At 37.3% G+C, this 21,909-nt stretch overlaps 1 protein-coding gene across 1 annotated transcript in view; it reads right to left on the minus strand.

Moving 5' to 3' along the window:
- The window catches only part of LOC128636223 (synaptotagmin-7-like), a 990,418-nt gene that overhangs the window by 73,155 nt on the left and 895,354 nt on the right, over window positions 1–21,909 (minus strand). The window contains exon 11 of the mRNA XM_053689266.1: window positions 16,750–16,919. Coding sequence (XP_053545241.1) covers window positions 16,750–16,919 — 170 coding nt within the window. The remainder of the gene's footprint in view (window positions 1–16,749; window positions 16,920–21,909) is intronic.

Raw genomic sequence — 21,909 nt, forward strand, 5'->3', positions numbered from 1 at the left:
CTTCTGTTAGCAAATTTGCTTTGTATTTCTGTTATTCTTTGTTGAAGAGATTTTTGGATAGGTAGCGTGCACATGTCTATTGATTGTGCTCCTCTTGTAATCTAGGCCATTCTCAACTTGCAAGGAACAGCTGAAAACCTGCAATTGTGATCAAGCCATAACAAAAAGTGCCCTTTTTACCAAAAAACAAACAAAAACAAACATCGGAATCAACCCCTATGTATTTAACACCTGCTAAGCAATGCACTACTGGGAGCTAGCTGAACCAGTGACAACAGATATATAGCCAACAATCATCATCTAGCTCCCAGTACTGCATTGCTACTCCTAAGCATATCTAGATATGGTTTTCAACAAAGAATACAAAGCATTTCTGTTACTGAGCATATCTAGACATGCTTACCAACAAAGTAAACGAAGAGAACAAAGTAAAGTTGAAAATAAAAGTAAATAGAACATTTTATTTGTAACCTTCCTGTCTCTTTAAGACAACCAAACTGTCTTAGAGTGTAGCTATCTTTTCCATTTCTACTGCGGTTGAGTTTTTTATTTAGTAAGAACAGGTTTCTCTAAGCAGGGAACCATATAGCTGAGGATTGTCATGCTGGGAATAGAAATACAGTGATATTATTATTGTATTGTGCAGTGTTAGAAGCACAACAGCAGGTGAGATGCTATAATCTTTATAACTGTAATGAAGAGAGCGCTTGTTTTATTGTGTGAATAACTTAAAGGGATAAGAAACCCCAAAATGTATTTTGTGATTCAGACAGAGCAGACAATTTTTAAAACGTTTCCAGTTTATTAAATATACTTTGTTACCTTGTGATTCTTTATTGAACAGATACTTAAGTATGTTTCTAAAGCACTATATGACAGGAAATAGTGCTGACATCTACGGGTCTTCCAAATGTATAACATTCTAGTATAAAACTGCTGCCATATACTCCAGACACGTTCATGCTCCTGCTCTTTCAACAGAAGATACCAACGGCTAGATTTAGAGTTTTGTCGTTAACAACCCGAAAAGCTAACGCCGGCTTTTTTCTGGCCGCACCATAAAAATAACTCTGGTATTGAGAGTCCACATAAAGGCTGCGTTAGGCTCCAAAAAAGGAGCGTAGAGCATATTTAACGCAGCTTCAACTCTCGATACCAGAGTTGCTTACGCAAGCGGCCAGCCTCAAAAACGTGCTTGTGCACGATTCCCCCATAGGAAACAATGGGGCTGTTTGAGCTGAAAAAAAAACCTAACACCTGCAAAAAAGCCGCGTTCAGCTCTTAACGCAGCCCCATTATTTGCTATGCGGAAACACTTCCTACGTCTGCACCTAACACCCTAACATGTACCCCGAGTCTAAACACCCCTAACCTTACACTTATTAACCCCTAATCTGCCGCCCCCGCTATCGCTGACCCCTGCATATTATTATTAACCCCTAATCTGCCGCTCCGTAAACCGCAGCTACTTACATTATCCCTATGTACCCCTAATCTGCTGCCCTAACATCGCCGACCCCTATATTATATTTATTAACCCCTAATCTGCCCCCCACAACGTCGCCTCCACCTGCCTACACTTATTAACCCCTAATCTGCCGAGTGGACCTGAGCGCTACTATAATAAAGTTATTAACCCCTAATCCGCCTCACTAACCCTATAATAAATAGTATTAACCCCTAATCTGCCCTCCCTAACATCGCCGACACCTAACTTCAATTATTAACCCCTAATCTGCCGACTGGAGCTCACCGCTATTCTAATAAATGTATTAACCCCTAAAGCTAAGTCTAACCCTAACACTAACACCCCCCTAACTTAAATATAATTTACATCTAACGAAATTAATTATCTCTTATTAAATAAATTATTCCTATTTAAAGCTAAATACTTACCTGTAAAATAAACCCTAATATAGCTACAATATAAATTATAATTATATTATAGCTATTTTAGGATTAATATTTATTTTACAGGTAACTTTGTAATTATTTTAACCAGGTACAATAGCTATTAAATAGTTAAGAACTATTTAATAGTTACCTAGTTAAAATAATAACAAAATGACCTGTAAAATAAATCCTAACCTAAGTTACAATTAAACCTAACACTACACTATCATTAAATTAATTAAATAAAATATCTACAATTACCTACAATTAAACCTAACACTACACTATCAATACATTAATTAAATACAATATCTACAAATAACTACAATGAAATAAACTAACTAAAGTACAAAAAATAAAAAAATATTTACAAACATAAGAAAAATATTACAACAATTTTAAACTAATTACACCTACTCTAAGCCCCCTAATAAAATAACAAAGCCCCCAAAATAAAAAAATGCCCTACCCTATTCTAAATTACTAAAGTTCAAAGCTCTTTTACCTTACCAGCCCTGAACAGGGCCCTTTGCGGGGCATGCCCCAAGAAGTTCAGCTCTTTTGCCTGTAAAAAAAAACACAATACCCCCCCCCAACATTACAACCTACCACCCACATACCCCTAATCTAACCCAAACCCCCTTTAAATAAACCTAACACTAAGCCCCTGAAGATCATCCTACCTTGTCTTCACCTCACCGGGTATCACACCGATCCGTCCTGGCTCCGATATCTTCATCCAACCCAAGCGGGGGCTAGACATCCACTGAAGAAGTCCAGAAGAGGGTCCAAAGTCTTCATCCTGTCCGGGAAGATAGATTGAGCTTGCATTCTATTGGCTGTTCTGATCAGCCAATAGAATGCAAGCTCAATCTGATTGGCTGATTGGATCAGCCATTCGGATTGATCTTGATTCTGATTGGCTGATTCCATCAGCCAATTAGAATATTCCTACCTTAATTCCGATTGGCTGATAGAATCCTATCAGCCAATCGGAATTCGAGGGATGCCATCTTGGATGACGTCCCTTAAAGGAACCGTCATTCTTCAGTTGGACGTCGCCGGATGAAGATGGGTCCGCGGTGGAGGTCTTCAGGATGGAGCCGGTCCTCATCGGATGAAGATAGAAGATGCCGCTTGGAAGATGATGGTTGCCGGTCCGGATCTACTCTTCTTCCCAGATAGGATGAAGACTTTGGACCCTCTTCTGGACTTCTTCAGTGGATGTCTAGCCCCCGCTTGGGTTGGATGAAGATATCGGAGCCAGGACGGATCGGTGTGATACCCGGTGAGGTGAAGACAAGGTAGGAGGATGATCTTCAGGGGCTTAGTGTTAGGTTTATTTAAGGGGGGTTTGGGTTAGATTAGGGGTATGTGGGTGGTGGGTTGTAATGTTAGGGGGGGGGTATTGTATGTTTTTTTTTACAGGCAAAAGAGCTGAACTTCTTGGGGCATGCCCCGCAAAGGGCCCTGTTCAGGGCTGGTAAGGTAAAAGAGCTTTGAACTTTAGTAATTTAGAATAGGGTAGGGCATTTTTTTATTTTGGGGGCTTTGTTATTTTATTAGGGGGCTTAGAGTAGGTGTAATTAGTTTAAAATTGTTGTAATATTTTTCTTATGTTTGTAAATATTTTTTTATTTTTTGTAACTTGGTTCTTTTTTATTTTTTGTACTTTAGTTAGTTTATTTCATTGTAGTTATTTGTAGGTATTGTATTTAATTTATTTATTGATAGTGTAGTGATAGGTTTAATTGTAGGTAATTGTAGGTATTTTATTTAATTAATTTATTGATAGTGTAGTGTTAGGTTTAATTGTAACTTAGGTTAGGATTTATTTTACAGGTAAATTTGTAATTATTGTAACTATTTTAGCTATTAAATAGTTCTTAACTATTTAATAGCTATTGTACCTGGTTAAAATAAATACAAAGTTACCTGTAAAATAAATATTAATCCTAAAATAGCTATAATATAATTATAATTTATATTGTAGCTATATTAGGATTTATTTTACAGGTAAGTATTTAGCTTTAAATAGGAATAATTTATTTAATAAGATTTAATTAATTTCGTTAGATTAAAATTATATTTAACTTAGGGGGTGTTAGTGTTAGGGTTAGACTTAGCTTTAGGGGTTAATACATTTATTAGAATAGCGGTGAGCTCCAGTCGGCAGATTAGGGGTTAATGTTTGTAGTTAGGTGTCGGCGATGTTAGGGAGGGCAGATTAGGGGTTAATACTATTTATTATAGGGTTAGTGAGGCGGATTAGGGGTTAATAACTTTATAATAATAGCGGTGCGGTCCGCTCGGCACATTAGGGGTTAATAAGTGTAGGCAGGTGGAGGCGACGTTGAGGGGGGCAGATTAGGGGTTAATAAATATAATATAGGGGTCGGCGGTGTTAGGGGCAGCAGATTAGGGGTACATAGCTATAATGTAGCTGGCGGCTCTTTGCGGTCGGCAGATTAGGGGTTAATTATTGTAGGTAGCTGGCGGCGACGTTGTGGGGGGCAGATTAGGGGTTAATAAATATAATATAGGGGTCGGCGGTGTTAGGGGCAGCAGATTAGGGGTACATAAGGATAACGTAGTTGGCGGTCGGCAGATTAGGGGTTAAAAAATGTAATCGAGTTGTGGCGATGTGGGGGGACCTCGGTTTAGGGGTACATAGGTAGTTTATGGGTGTTAGTGTACTTTAGAGTACAGTAGTTAAGAGATTTATAAACCGGCGTTAGCCCAGAAAGCTCTTAACTACTGACTTTTTTCTTGCGGCTGGAGTTTTGTCGTTAGATTTCTAACGCTCACTTCAGACACGACTCTAAATACCGGAGTTAGAAAAATCCCATTGAAAAGATAGGATACGCAATTTACGTAAGGGGATCTGCGGTATGGAAAAGTCACGGCTGAAAAGTGAGCGTTAGACCCTTTTTTGAGTGACTCCAAATACCGGAGGTAGCCTAAAACCAGCGTTAGGAGCCTCTAACGCTGGTTTTCACGGCTATCGCCAAACTCTAAATCTAGGCCCAAGAGAACAAAAACAATGATAATAGAAGTAAATTAGAAAGTTGTTTAAAATGAAATGTTCTATCTTAATCATGAAAGAACAAATTTTGGGTTTCATGTCCCTTTAACCTCTTAACATCCGCTGTTCGTTAACCAGTACTTTCAGTTAAAAAAAAAAAGTGCTAAGCAAATTCAAATCAGCCAATAGGATGAAAGCGTCTTAAAGCGGTTGAATTGGTCAGCCAATAGGAATGCAAGGGTACCCCTATATAAAAGGGGTACCTTGTATTCAATCTTCAGTGTGTGGCGGGAGATGGCATGAAGAGAATCTTAACAACCGCTGTTCGTTAACCTGTACTTTTAGTAAAAAAAGGGTGCTAAGCAAATTCAAAACAGCCAATAGGATGAAAGCGTCTTACAGCAGTTGAATTGGTCAGCCAATAGGAATGCAAGGGTACCCCTATATAAAAGGGGTACCTTGTATTCAATCTTCAGTGTGTGGCAGGAGATGGCATGAAGAGGATCTCTGTGTCACCTGGATGAAGACCTCGTCGGAGCACCCGCCGCCACCGGGATGAAGATAGAAGTTGGTCCTGCGATGGATGAAGATGGAGCCGTCTGGATGAAGATCTTTCGCAGCTGGGATGAAGATGGATCGCCGGACTTCATCAATGGTGAGTACCAATTTTGGGGTTAGTGTTAGTTTTCTTTTATTTTGGGGGTGCTTTTTTTTAAAGATTAGGGCTTTTTTATTTTTAATGGGCTGAAAAAGGGCTGAATGCCCTTTTGAGGGCAATGCTCATACAAAATGTTCTTTTCAGGGCAATGGGTAGATTAGGCTTTTTTTAGTTAGGTTTATTCATTTTTGGGGGGGGGATCTAATGTTAGAGGGTAGCTTGTTTATTTTTTTTTAGCAAAAGAGCTGTTAACTTTAGGGCAATGCCCTACAAAATGCCCTTTTAAGGGCTATTGGTAATTTATTTCTAGAATAGGGTTTTTTTTTATTTTGGGGTGGATTTTTTAACGGGGAATTAGAATATGAATATTTTTTTTTATTTTGGATAATTTCGATTGTTATTTTTGTAATGTTAGCTTTTTTATTTCTTGTAGTTTTAGTGTTCTTTTGTTTTGTAATGGTAGATTTTTTTATTTTATTTGTAATGTTAGCTTTTTTTAATTTTTTGTAGTTTTAGTGTTCTTTTGTTTTGTAATGGTAGATTTTTTATTTTATTTGTAATGTTAGCTTTTTAATTTTTTGTATGTTAGGGTTCTTTACTTTCTGCAATGTTAGTTTTTGTTTAGTAATTTATTTTTTATTATTATTTTTGAAGGTAGTTAGTATCTTTTTAATTATATTTCAGTGTATTTTAATTGTGGTTAAGGGGGTTAGTTTTTAGTTTAATACTTTGCGTTGTGGGGGATAGTGACTTAGGGGTTAATAGGTTTATTAGGTAGTTTTTTTTGTGGGTGGATGGCGGATTGGGGTTAATACGGTTATTAGGTAGTTTGCTATGTGAGTGGATGACGGTTTAGAGGTTAATACATTTTATTAGTGACTGCATTGTGGTGGGATGGCTGTTTAGGAGTTGATATTGCACATGCGTTAGGTGTTTGTTAAGGCTTCCAGGGAGTTACAGTACTTTTTTACTGTGCGCAAAGCTTGCTGCACCTGCCTATGTGTGGCAAGCAGAAAATGGAGCAAAATATCTCCATAAGTCCTTGCGCTGCATATGTGATACTAACTTGCGACACCAGCTCTAAGTTCGTTTATAGGAGTAAAAACTGTGCCCGACATGTAAAATATACTTGTGTAACTTGTCTGCTGCACCGGGTATGTGACGGCTCGATTAGACTAAAAATTGCCGACGCAATTGCCGACTTTCAAAGGATCTAGGCCTAAGTAATCAACTAAGAGTGTTAATAAACAATAATACAATTTCATTTAACTGCATATTATAAATGTGATGTTAAACTGTGCCTGTAAATTGATTTGCACAAGCAGAGGTTAAGCACCAATGAAGTGTATTGTGTGCATGAGGGCTTTAGCGTTGCTAACTATCCAGCTGCTGTGCTGTTCCTCTCTGCCTGAGCGTTGCAGTGGGAATAATCGGGCTGACGCTAGTTAGCGAGCTGTAATGAGGCTCACTGGATTCCTGGCTTTGTTTAGCAGATTATTACCAAAAAATTGACTAAGGCGTAATTACCAAAATGTAACTATTCTGCTGTAATATTTAATGTTAAGAATATTAAAAATATGATAATGAATATGCGCTTTCACATAGACAAATGTTAATATTCCATAAGGACCTACCCTCCCCCTACACAAAAAAAATATTTCCTATTAATAAGTGCTCCAAAAACAGCTACAATATATTTTCTTCCCAAGGTTCATAAAAATATGCAATATCCCCAGAGGAGACCTACTTTCTCCAGAACTAGGTTATAGTGGCCCCCATGATCAAAAGACATAACTAGCCAGCAATATATTCCAAGCTTCTGACACCATTGTTAACAGGTGGCATCGCCGAGAGGTGTTTTGCTATACATCCCAAAGGGTGGTTATGCTGGCAATATATGTATAGTAAAGGATGCCTTTGGAATATACTACACAGAGTCTAATAACTATACCTATGTACCCCTAAACCGACAAAACCCACCGCACACACTAACCCTACACTACCTTACCCCTAAACCAACAATAGCCCACCGCAACAAACCTCCTACCATATTAACGTCTAAACTGCTAATAGCCCACCGCAGGAAATCTTCCACCCTATTAACCCCTACCCCGCTAATAGCCCAATCCATTATCCCCCTACGCTAATTAACCTCTACACCACCACAACACCCCAACTTAATAAACCCTCTAACCCATTAACCCCTCCACTGTCACAACCATTCAACACAAACTACCCCTACACTACTTAACTACCTAACACCTAACCCCCCACACCTCTAACCTAACACCCCCCAAATTATAGGAAATAAAAAAACACTAAAATTAGAAAAAAAAATAAAAAACACTTTACCAAAACAAAACAACAAACTACCAAAAAGAAAAAAAAAAGTTATGTCTATTCTAAAACTAAAGTCCCTGTTAAAAAAAACAAAACCTCAAAATAAAAAAAACCTATACTAACACTAAAGGTTACTATAGCAATAGTACGGCATAGCCCTAAAGCGATTTAGCTCTTTTGCTCTATAAAATACAACCCCATTCTACAATATTAGTAAACCCCCCAACAAAAAGCCAATCTAAAAAGACCTACTCTAAAATTTGCCCTAAAGGGTATTTGGTAGGGCATTTCCCTACAGTGATCATAGCTCTTTTACATAATATAAAAAATTCCCTTTCCTAAAAAAAGGTTGCCCTGATAAAAGCATTTTGTACTGAATTGCCCTAAAGTTTTAAGCTCTTTTGCTTTTAAATAAAAACAAAAAATATGTATTAAAAGAGGCATTGCTTCAAGGGAGGAAAGCATAATTCTGTCACTATATAAATCCCTGGTAATACCTCACCTTGAGTATGGTGTGCAGTTATGGGGACTGATCTCAAAAAAAGACATTGCAGACCTAGAAAAAGTTCAGAGAAGGGCCACAGCTAATAAGGGGAATGGAGAATTTAAGCTATGAGGAGAGGCTAGCCAAAGTGGGTCTAATTTCTCTAGAAAAAAAGGCACTTGAGAGGTGACATGATTACTTTATATAAATATATTCAAGGCCCATATACAGAGATGGCAGAGGCTCTGTTTATTCCAAGAAAATTATTTGTGACAAGAGGTCATAATTTACTGTAAGGCTGGAGGAAAGGAGATTTAATCTCCTGCAACGGAAACATTTTTTCACTCTAAACGCAATGAAATTGTGGAACTCATTACCAAAGGAGGTAGTGAATGCCAACACCTTAGATACATTTAAAAATGGTTTGGATACATTTCTGGCTAGAAACAGAATTCATGGATATGATTGCTTGTGTTAAATGGGTCACCTTTTCATGGGATTAATTTAATCTCAACTGAAGATTTTTGTAAGTATATTAGATTTGTATAGGTTGAACTCAATGGACTTCAGTCTTTTTTTCAACCTCAACTACTATGTTACTATTACTTTTTGATGAAACGAAAAACAAATTCTCTGTAATGTCCCTTTAAATTTTGCAGTCATAACAGTTAAAGAACCATTAAAGTGAAGGTAAAGTTTTACCTATCTGAATACACTAATGAATTACTTATAGTCTAAAACTAAATCGCTAACATTTTTTCCACAATACCTTATAAATTAATATAATAAATAGGTTTTATAGTTGCCTACCGTTACTATCCTGACTCCTCCCAACAGCTATTTCCTTATCTTAGTTAGAGTGACGTATATAGAGCGGTCCCACCCGCTCTATACGTGTCTACAAAGCGTGTTCACGATGATCTCTTGAACTGTGCATGCGCATAGCGGCGCTTGCTATCAGTAATGCGCATGCAGTAATCTGCTACTTATTTTCCAATGCGCAGACGTCATTCTTCTCCTCTAACGTATTATGCCCAATTCAATATTAATTTCAATAGGCATGCGCGAAACGGGAGCGTGCTTGTCTTTCAAGACCCAAAAATAATTCTGAACTCATGCACAGGTCATCCGGGAGGTGGATGACATAGATTGACGGCTGCCTAATAGCTAGAATTTCAATAGGCTTGTCAAAAAGCGTGACCTGACATTAAAAACAAAAAGACGGGTTGAATTTACGGAGGAAAAAAAAGTGAGTATTAACTGCAAAAACTCAGTTTCTAGTCATAATTTAAAAAAATTATGAATGAAACTACTATTGATTTAGGGGAACAAGTATTATTAGATATTGCGATCAAGGTAACTTTACCTTCACTTTAAGACCAAAATTTTTCTTTCATGATTTATATATAGCATTTGATTTTAAACAACGTCCTACTTTACTTTATTATAAAAAATTGCTTTATTCTCTTGGTAACCATTGTTAATAGGCATTTAATAGGCATGTAAGTGAGCGCTATTGCATAGTTTTTATATTGCGTATTTGTCATTCAAATCTACTGTATTTTGTGCTCCTTAAAATTGTTTTCTCTTTTTATCGTAATCTAGAATTTGGGTAATTCAGTTTTAATATTATGTTATGGTCCAATTTACAAACATCCTTAGTGCCAGCGGTATGTGCTGCTTCGTTACAACTCACACAGATCACAGGTGGCGTAAATATCCATTGCGTGAACATGTAATTACATCATTAGCAGAGAAAAGCAAGATGTGAGCTATTGTCTGCTCGCTGGCTCACAGCCTGACTGTAATTACACGCTGCGTATCTGCCCCAGGGCATTGTGGGACATGGGACCAGAGCAGGAAAACAGGATTTTTAGTGTTTTTATACAGTTTCAGGCACTCTGTACTGGATTCCAATCCCTCAGAATAGCTTGCTTGAATTAGAAAGTTTCATAATGGCAAAATTTAGTTACTCCAGAATTTGTATTGTTTAAAAAGATAATCCTATTATTACCCATTCCCCAGTTTTGCATAACCAACACTGTTATATTAATATACTTTTTTTACCTCTGTGATTACCTTGTATCTAAGCCTCTGCAGACTGCCCCCTTATTTCAGTTATTTTGACAAACTTGCATTTTAGCCAATCAGTGCTCACTCCTCAATAAAATCACATGCATGAGCTCAATGTTATCTATATGAAACACATGAACTAACGCCCTTATTATCTCAGTGCTTTTGACAGACTTGCATTTTAGCCAATTAGTGCAGTGTTGTGCACAACTCCAGGAGTGAGCACAATGTTATCTATATGGCCCACATGAACTAGCAGTCTCCTGTTGTGAAAAGCTAATAAAAAGCATGTGATAAGAGGCTGTCTGTAGTGCCTTAGAAACAGGCAGAAATTTAGAGGTTTAAACGTTATAAATTATATTAATATATCAATGTTGGTTGTGCAATGCTGGGAAATGGGTAGTAAAGGCATTATCTATCTTTTTAAACAATAACAATTTTGGTTTACACTGTCCCTTTAAATGTACTTTGTCCCTGCGGTCCTCAAGTTCCCCCAGGCCAGGTTTTCATTATAGCTGAACCAGTGCACAGGTGAAGTAATCAGCTGATCAGTAACCATGGTTACTAACCTGCTCTCACCCATAAGATGATTATTTCACCTGTGCACAGGTTCAGCTATAATGAAAACCTGGCCTGTTGGCGTTATTTGAGGACCGCGGTTGAGAAACAATGTTCTACATATAGGGGTGACACCCAGCCTGTGTTTTAGCGGCATGGCCAATATTTTTAAGGTTCAGGTCAAAGATGAAAATAATAATTAAATATAGAAATAAAGATAGTATTAGGGTATATGTGTTTGAATATAATTATAAATCATTATTTCAAATCAGTCCTAATAGTCTTAGTTCCTAGTTTATGCTGTATAATTACTTATACAAATGTATGCTAATGGATAAGGCCGGTATTTTTTCCCAGAAGAAGTGACAACCCTATCTTGTTATCCCTTGTTGTAAAGTAAACCTAGTCTCAGGCTGCACATGTATGCCTCTTATCGTTGGCTCACTTGATGTGCTCAGCTAGCTCCCAGTAATGTTCTGAAGCTGAATTAATCTTTGCAGGTTAAACACACATTATATTATAGCACTAGTGCTTGCATATAACACCTACAGCATTTTATTTTTACACTGTTATGTTCTTATAAACACATGAAAAACAAAATATAAGAAACATGTAGGACAGATGATGAATTTGCACAAATAATCAAGGAAGCAAAACACTTGAAGGTGATGCAGCACATCTGTAAAATACTGACAAGAAAATATCATTTAGGTAAAAACAGGAAGATATTTTACCTCCCCAGTAGACACATCCCATTGTAAAGGGACTTTAAGCAGCCAATCAGGATGCTTGTTCCAGGACTTACAAGGAAGAGAGTATCTGGCATGTGCAACGCAATCATTTTATTTCCATTTTCAGTTTTATGAAGTTTAATATGAAATTTCACACGATTATGTCAAATATCCCATGAGATAACAGTAAAGCAAAGTGTGAGTGCAGCACTGATGATGCTGATTGGTTGTTTTTGAGTGAGTGCAGCACTGATGATGCTGATTGGTTGTTTTTGAGTGAGTGCAGCACTGATGATGCTGATTGGTTGATTTTGAGTGAGTGCAGTACTGATTGGCTGTGTTTTTCACTATGCAGATGACAATAAAAAGAGTAGCTGACTGACAACTTCTTACAGAGCACTCACTCAAATGAGGGATAAAATCTTCCTATTTTGCTCAGAAATGTTTATGTGATATTCTCTAGCTTTTTCCAGTTATGCTGCATCAAGTGATTTAGCATATGGGTGACAGGTTCCTTAAAGGGGGAGTAAACTTACTAACTAATGTTATATAATTCTGCACATAGTGAATAATTATTTATCATTAGCTTAGTGGCAGATTTATACATTAAAGCAGAGGTTTCCAAACTTTTCATGTTGGGGACACTTTTTAAACCTACATAATCTCGCGACACAGTAATTCAGTTGTACTAGCAAACAGGAGGTTAAACTAACTTGTTTTAAGAGATACAGACAGATACATAAATTATATAATAACGAAATATATTTACAAGTAACAGTATGTACGTGCAAGAATTAATATCCCCAATAGCTACTTACTATTTTAATGGGATGTATGAGGTTGATGGGATGAACACAGTTTCTGAATATTTGGTGGAATATTAGATAAAGACAATCGCATTTCATCATCAAGCATTTTTAAGCTTCCCCTTCTTATCCATATATCAAGTGCAGGAGCAGCAATGCACTACTGGGAGCTAGCTGCAAAAAACCCTCACTTTGACTTCTGACTTCAGCTCAGCGTTTAAACTGCCGCCCTCAGAGCTTCGTGAGTCAGACTGACTACTGCACGCGCTGCAAACACACTGCTGTCCCACTCACTGACTACACATGCAGTCACGAGCCGATTAAGTAGACTATATGTGCAGTCACAAGCCAATGTGCCGCCAAAGCCGCCAATGGGAATAGTTTCAGTTCCTACTGAGCTACGCCAATAGGTTAAGATGATCTGTGACCCACTAGGTATCATTCTTGAGTCAACCATGTGATATGCGTAGCAAGCAGGCGGAAAGTCAGAAACCAAAAAAAAAAAATTAAAAACATTTGTGCTGAAGCAGGGACACACCGACACACTGCTGCCGACACACTAATGTGTCACGACACACAGTTTGGAAAGCACTGCATTACAGTACTGCAAAGGATTTTTATTTAAACGTTTATTTTTCCAGAACGCCGCTCCTTACTGTCCTGAGCGTGTCTGGTTTTTCCTCAGCGCATCACAGCAACACTGTCTAGTCACAGCCTGCCCTACTACTGCCCGGTCGCGCCATTAAACTGAATGTAGCTCTCTCCTGCTACTAGACCAGAGCGGGAGCAAGCTACATTCAGTTTAATGGCGCGACCGGGCACGCTGTGACTACACAGTGTTGCAGTGCGGAGGAAAAACCAGACCCGTTCAGGAGAGCAAGGAGCGGCGTTCTGGAAAAATAAACGTTTAAAAAAAAATATAATTCTGCACTATGTGCAGAATTATTTAACATTCGTTTGTAAGCTTACTGCCCCTTTAAGATATTCAATATTGATGATAACTGTCAATGTGTTTTTATGAATGTAGCTTGTTAAAGGGACATGAAACCCACATTTTTTCTATCATGATTCAGAGAGAGCATACAACTTTAAATAACGTTCCAATTTACTTCTACTATCAATTTAGCTTCATTCTTGTGATATCTTTTATTGAAGATGCAGCAATGAACTACTGGGAGCTAGCTGAACATATCTGTGAGACAAAGACAGGAGGCATATATATGCAACCACCAATCAGCAGCTAGCTCCCAGCTCCTATGGCTACCTAGGTATGCTTTTCAACAAATTATAATAAGAGAAATAAGCATATTAGAAAGTAAAGAAGTAAATTGGAAAGATGTTTATAATTGTATGCTCTTTGTGAATCATAAAAGAAAAATGTGGGTCTCATATCCCTGTAAGAAACTTTTCAATTTAAGTCCATTATCAGATTTACTTTGTTTTCTTGGTATACTTTGTGGAAAAACACACATGTAGGCTTAGGAGCAGCACTACTAGAAGCTAGCTGCTGATTGGTGGCTATACACATATGCCTCTTGCTATTGGCTCAACAGATGTAGTAGCTCCAATTATGCATTGCTGCCCTGGAACTTATTTTAACTATGTGTTTAACACCTATGTAGAAGTTAAACACATAGTTATATGTAACCACTAAAGCAGGGGTATCAAGCTCATTGTATCTGGGGGGGCCACTGGCCAAGTGTTCTTCTCCCATGGGGGCCACTTGAACAGAGTGCTCTGCAACTGGATATACTAGAAACTGGAAGTGACATTTACCCAAGTAGAAGTGCATGGTGGGAGTTGTAGTTCACAACAGACATACACAGTATATATTTATCTTGTAAGTGCCAAGTGAAGTGATCATTCTGGAACTGAATACAAAGTGATATTTATCCAAGCAGTGCATAATGGGAGTCTACACTGGGCAATGCATGATGTTCTTTGTATCGAACAACAACTTGTTACACCTCTTAGAACCCTTAAACAATTGATGGGGCCAAATTTATAGTTTACCTAATAAACAAGGGAGGAGCCAGATTAATCTATCTTGAGGGCCACATATGGCCCCAGGACCGGTACTTTGAGGTCACTGCACTAGAGCCATAATCTAATGATTTAGCACATTAGAGCATTTACTTTTTGTACTCTTATGAGTGTATCTAGATGAACTAAGTCAGTATGGGGCTATATATAATATAAAGCTGGCACAAGTGATCCCTGATGGCTCTCTACTTGATGAGCTACTGTCAGGTTGTGCTGGCGCCTGGCAATGAGAACAGCTGACTCATGCACTTTCATCCAGGGGACACGGCCATCACGTGTGAAGGACAACAGCGTTACAATGACCTCCTCATCCAATCATCTTATATTGTGTTTTATGCAGCTAAACAGAAGCAGGTCCTTAGAGATACCCAGAATGTCTTTCATGATTCAGACAGAGCCTGGGATGTTTTACAACTATACAATCTACTTCTAATTTGTTTGTTCTATTGGTAACCTTAGCTAACCTAGGTATGCTCAGGAGCAGCAGCTGCTAATTGGTGGCTACTCAAATATGACTCTTCTCATTGGCTCTCTTGATGAGTTCAGCTAGCTCCCAGTAGTGCATTGCTGCTTCTTCAACAACGGATACCAAGAGAATGAAGAAAATGTGATAATAGAAATAAATTTGAAAGTGTTTTTTCTACTTATTTACTTTTAGTTTTTCTACTTATTTTTGTTCCATATTATAACAAAACTGAATTTGTCCATAATAATATCATTAATCCCCATCACGATTTTGTAAAGTATCTGTTTAGATCACTAAATAAGTAATTTGCCTAAATGAAGCTATAATATATGCAGCATATCCTGTCTGCATCTGTACACTCGAGTTTTAAAGGGACAGTCTAGTCAAAAATAAACTTTCATGATTCACAAATGTGCTTTGTTCTCTTGGAATTCTTAGTTGAAAGCTAAACCTAGGTAGGCTCATATGATCATTTCTAAGCCCTTGAAGGCCACATCTTATCACATGTTTTTTAATTTGCTTTTCACAACAGGGGAGAGCTAGTTCATGTGAGCCATATAGATAATAACATTGTGATCACACCAGTGGCTTGGGGCAGACTGCACTAATTGGCTAAAATGAAAGTCAATAGATAATAAATAAAAAGCCATGTGATCAGGGGGCTGCCAGAAGATGCTTAGATACAAATTAATCACAGAGGTAAAAAGTATATTAATACAACAGTGTTGGTTATGCAAAACTGGGGAATGGGCAATAAAGGGATTATCTATTTTATAAAATAATAAAAATACTGGTGTAGACTGTCCCTTTAAGGACTGAAATCAGATTCAGATTTTATGTAGATTATTGGCTATTTTTAAGATTAACAAGTGCAAGACGTTAGGCAGAACAATTTGTTTGAGATGACCTTAAAGGGACAGTAAAGTCATAATTATACTTTCATGACTCAGAGCATGCAATTTGAAACAATTTTCCAGTTCACTTATATTACCAAATTTGCTTTGTTCTTTAAAGCAGTAGGCTCAGGAGTTTGCACGTGTCTTTAACACTCTTTGTATTAATGTATAACATTGCTATAAAAAATGTTGCAAAAGCTGCTGCCAGGTGACTATGGATACGTGCACACTCCAGAGCTCCCCTAGGATCACTCTTGAATAAAGATAATTAAGCAAAATTGAAGTAAATTGGAAAGTTTTTTTTTTAAATGTCATGCTCGAACCAGTCAGTGTAGGTTTAATTTTGACTGTCCCTTTAAGACATGTGTGCTCTCCCGAGCTCAGCTAGGATTACTCTTTAATAAAGGATACCAAGAGAACTAAACAACATTTATAATAGAAGTGAATTGGAAAGTTGTTTAAAATGTCATGCTCTATCCAATCCATTTAAGTTTAATTTTGACTTTACTGTCCCTATATTATGACCCTATGTGGTCCCCACGCCTGCCTTCAAAGCACCCTAACAAGCTAGGAGGCTCATTGTCATAGGGTGTATGTGTGGCAATGAATCTCCACTGATTACAGAAATTTCTAATTGATAAGATTCTTTCTTGTTCGTTTGGTTGTCCCGAGGTTAGAGGTCACTTCAACAGCATGACAGCCATTGACAGGGACATTTTAAACTGATGTGTTCCTTAAATAAATATATACATATGTTGTAATATGATTATCCTTACGCTCCCATCACTGCACGGTTTCAGCTCCTTCCAGAAGGATTGCATCTGCGTTAGATCCACCTTGTTAAGAGGGATGGAAACCTCACCAATAGGATCATTGCGACTAAATCGATCGTAATCTAGGACCTGAAGGTACAAGACCCTCTGCACCACTTTCTCATAAGGAAATCCTACAAGAGAAAAGATAATCAGTACAATGCATAGTATTTATCATGTCACTGTTATCATCACTATTAATAGACATATCAAGACTATCCCCTAGAACACCACCAGGATGTCCACTTTACCCTCACTATTTGTTTAAAATTACTGTGTCAATCATGGCTGGGAACATAAAAAAGAAATGGACAAAAATTATACATGAGGAGATTGGGAAAACCTCAGAATGCACATCTCTAACACATATATATATATATACACACACACACATATTTAGACATGTATATATATATATTGTAGTAGCACTTTATTGTAAAATACATTGTGATATACCATATACCTATGAACCCTTATACATTTTTTAAATAATATTTATGTCTAATTTTTATTAGACAGTGTATATATGAGTGTACATGTGTTTTTAAATGTATTTATATTGTGTTTGGTGCACATTTAGTTTTAGTTTAGTTTTCCAATTGTAATCTAGCCCAGAATTACATTAATTATTTTTTTTAATTAGTTTAATGTACTATGTTCTATTATTTTTCATCCATAACTTCTAAACAATAGAAAATGGCCCCTGGCGCTATCAATCCTGTAGAAGATACTTAAAGGGACATGAAACCCAATTTTTTCTTTCATGATTTAGAAAGAACATACAATTTTAAACAACTTTCTAATTTACTTCTATTATCTAATTTGCTTCATTCTCTTGATATCCTTTGCTGAAAAGCATATCTAGATAGGCTTAGTAGCTGCTGATTGGTGGCTGCACATAGATGCCTCATCACTATTTCTTCTACAAATGATATCTAAAGAATAAAGAAAATGAGACAATAGAAGTAAATTGGAATGATGTTTAAAATTGTATTCTCTACCTGAATCATGAAAGAAAAATGTTGGGTTTAGTGTCCCTTTAGTTGGATTTCAGAATAATTTGGATTTTGGAATATTTGCATCTGTAAAATGGGACAGTTTGGGGAGGGGATGGAACCAAGTGTAAAAGCAATATCATGTCATTTAGACAATATTTACATGGCATAATACAGCTTATACATGTAACCTGTTTTATATCATGTTTAATACATCTGTATACATAGCACCCTCAGGAAGATGGTACAGTATCGATAAAAGTTGTTGTTTTTAAATAAATATAGACTATTATTTGCATTTTATAACAGAAAAAAACAAACTAAAGACACATGCAGAGAAGATTGTGACTTAGTCAGGATAAATTGTAATTTTTTCATAATTTGATTAAAAAATATATTATTCAAAAGGTTTGCATTTTAGAATAGTTTTTTCACCTGTACATATACACACACACATACTGTGTGTGTGTGTATATATATATATATATATATGTATATATATATATATATATATATATATATATATATATAAAAAAATCAATACAATTTTTTTGCATAGGAACTTATCGCTTGCTTTTCCCCAGTAAAACTACATGTACATTGTTACCAATGCACAAGAGTATTATGGGTAAGATATGCAAAATCTCAGATTTCTGAGTTCTAAAAAGAACGAAACAGGCTGTCTAGCAGTGGTTTATGTATTGCTGCAATCACCCTATTAAGGGATCGCTGTGTTACAACAGTATTTGAAGCAAAAAAATTTAAGATTTTGCATATCTAATTTGCATATCTTACCCAGAATTCTCTTGTGCATTGGTAACACTGTACATGGAGTTTTACTGGGGAAAAGCAAGCGGGGAACTTGCCTGGATGTGCTAATTTCCTATGCAAACATTTTGTATTTATTTACTTTTGAGACATGGAGGATCTTAATCTCAGATTTTTATCTCCACCATAATTTTAATGGATTTTTATTTTATATATATATATATATATATATATATATACTTAAAATCAAATAAAAGCTGGTGTTTCCCCGCCACAGCACAAAGATAAGACTCCCAACACAGAAGATAATCCCTGATAAGTAATGTGGGGTACAAGACCCCGATAGCAAAACACTTACTTCAGAAAACCTCAATCCATATGAGGTAAGTAGCCGCTATGTCTGGATAGAGCAGTGCTCACTTAGGCCTCCTATACAAAATCCCACAAAATAACACAGGATCCAGAGGATCCAGTACCAGTATATGTGTCGTTCCTGTAGTACGGTAGATCCCCTTTCCAATGTACTCCTCACCTCTCAGAGTGTAGGGGGTATATGTGAATAGAATATATCATAAATATAGTGAAGTACGTATTTATTTAAATACACAAAACAACAGAAAAGTTAAATAGCACTCACAAGCAAGACCTCAATCAATATGAGGTAAGTAGCAGGTAAAAACAAATCAAGGTAGGGGAACCAGAAGGGTGAATACAGCACCAATTCAAGAGTGACATGCACTCAAAACACACGCATCACAGTCCCTGACGCGTTTCGAAGATAAACTTCTTCCTCAGAGGGGTAAATACAGAGTGTGTAACATCAAGTTCAAATAGACGCGGCTGAAATATGGTCCAAAAACCAGGGAATCTGATTGGCTTAAAAGCAGAGCGCGTGATTGGTCCTAGAACCGTCACGTGGTCGGGATGCCGAATTCAATAGAAATTAAGGTGGATCACTTATTAGCCGCTCCAATATGCCCTGAGATGATTATAAGAGCAACCCACTAATGTCAGAATATTATTATTACGAGGGACTAGACCACCTTAAATGGCCATCATAATTTCAACGTAACTGCACACCCGCTTATACTTTACAAAAAACTTTTTACATTAAAACTTAAAAAAACCCTAATTGGAATGTTACTAATAGAGGATAATAGCACCTAAAACAAATTAAAATACAATATACAATAAATACATAAATAAACATTATCAGACAAAAAATACAAACATGATTAAAATACAGGATAAAAACAGTGTCATAACAATTCAAAAAATAAAATATAATAAAGATAAAAATGAAGATACCGTGAATGTTAATAGATACAGCAATATTACATATTTGATCTTGTCATAAAAGTTAAATAATTATTATACTTAGTCAGAAGACATAATACAGTATTATGGAGTCAATTGTTAATCTAGAGATTTAGTATGTACAGCAGCATAGTAAAAATATATATTCAATCTTATCATAAGAATCAAGTAGAAATTATACCTCCTCAAAATCCCTAATACAATATTATGGAGTCAAATAAATTGGTCTAACCAGGAGTAAATATAACACATTTATGAATAAATAGATAAATAAATAAATGAACCCCTATAAACACCAAAGAAATCCAGTCTAATATAGAGTGTGTATTGGGACTTAGAAGAGAGGTAAACACATAAATAAATAATAATAATGAAAGCTCATGCAGGATTATAAGGACACTTATAATAAAAAAGCTTAAAAGCTTTTTATAGGGAAGTCTCTGGGAACTTTTCAAAACTTTTTTGTTCATCTGCTGCCCAGCATTTGATATTAACTTTATAAAGGTTTTAATTTACCTTACCTGTTTTATACTGTAATGTCATCTGCATTGTATTAGATGTGCATTTTCTTCTTAAACAGGAAGAGTTCACAGCTGCATTCATTACTTTTGGGAATCCAGAACCCGGCCACCAGGAGGAGGCAAAGACACCCCAGCCAAAAGCCCCAAACACCTCCCCCACTTCCCCCATCCCCCAGTCATTCTTTGCCTTTCGTCACAGGAGGTTGGCAGAGAAGTGTCAGAAGTTCAAGAGAGTCTCTTATGGAGGGTAGTACTCTTCGAAATGGGACTAGAGTTTTAGGTAATCCTGTCAGCCTCTCAGTGAGAGCATGGATGATGCAGGGAGAGTCTTTCTGCAAAACCATCCGACTCATATTAACAGCTCCTTGGCAATCAGCGTTGACAAATTTCACTGCCTGCCTTTATTCCCTCAAGTTCATGCCAGAAGCGAGGCTACTATTTGTCACACTTGAAGGGCCGTGTTCCTGTTCCACGGCGCAGATTCCGGTAAGATTGTTTAATTTTATTTAATTATGTGAATGTAATGGTAACGAGAGAAGGTAGGATCCCAGTGGGACTCCTTTTATCTTAAAATAGGAATCATGGGTTAATATCTCCTGAGGGCGGTTATTGAAAAGGGGGGACTTTAATCATGTTTGTTATGTGGTTCTATCTGCTAATGCGTAGTAATACTTTGGATCATGGCTTTTCGGAACATAACAGCCTTATCAATTGGCGTAATCTCTTTAGATTTGCGTACGCTTTTTGTGACTGGCACGGTGCACCTCATGACGGGTGCGGTTGCGTTTGTATTCCACTTCCGTATGCTGACTGTGTGGCGACAGAAAGTCTGCTCGTTGGTTGTCTGGTTCACAGGAGGTGGTGAGTGCCCCAGCCATTGGGTGTGTTAAAAGGGTGCCAGTTAGTGTTTATCATTTTTGTAATCCTAAGATTATAGAGGATTCTGATTTTTTAGACATGGATGTTTCCGATGCGGAGAATGCGTCTTGTGATGAATATGAAATGGCACGGGTTATCCATGGCCATCAGTTATGTTCCGATGGCCGTTCTAGAGTACTCTCTTCTCTTAACTCAGGGACTATAGAGTGCATTGAGCCATCCGCCACATAGGTGTCCCTATGGCCTTTACTCCTTCTCCGGAAGGTGGCTTGTTTCCTCCAGAGGTTACGGCACGGTTCTGTATGGTCATATCTATGGTGCTGGCTCACTTACTGTTTATCTTCCAAGTGAAATATTTTTAAGGTACTGTCCGTGTTCTGTCAACCAGTGCCCGTCGGGCGTGGGATCGCCTGATTCAGTTCGGCCTTCTGGGGAAGCGTCGGCCTCTGAGGCTTCGGGGCCGGGGTCATTTATCGATCCGGCCAAGGGATAATTTTGCCTTCTGTTATAGGCTGGCACGTCTTCGTGTTCTACTAAGGCATGTTTTAGCGGTGCTGGAGGATTCCAGTCCTAGTGAGCCGAGGGCAAGCTGGGTTAGACGTTTGGGGATTAAGCTAATCTCCTTGACGTCTCCGTTTTTCTTT

The sequence above is a fragment of the Bombina bombina genome, chromosome 7 (genome assembly GCF_027579735.1).
Source record: "Bombina bombina isolate aBomBom1 chromosome 7, aBomBom1.pri, whole genome shotgun sequence".
Lineage (NCBI taxonomy): Eukaryota > Metazoa > Chordata > Amphibia > Anura > Bombinatoridae > Bombina > Bombina bombina.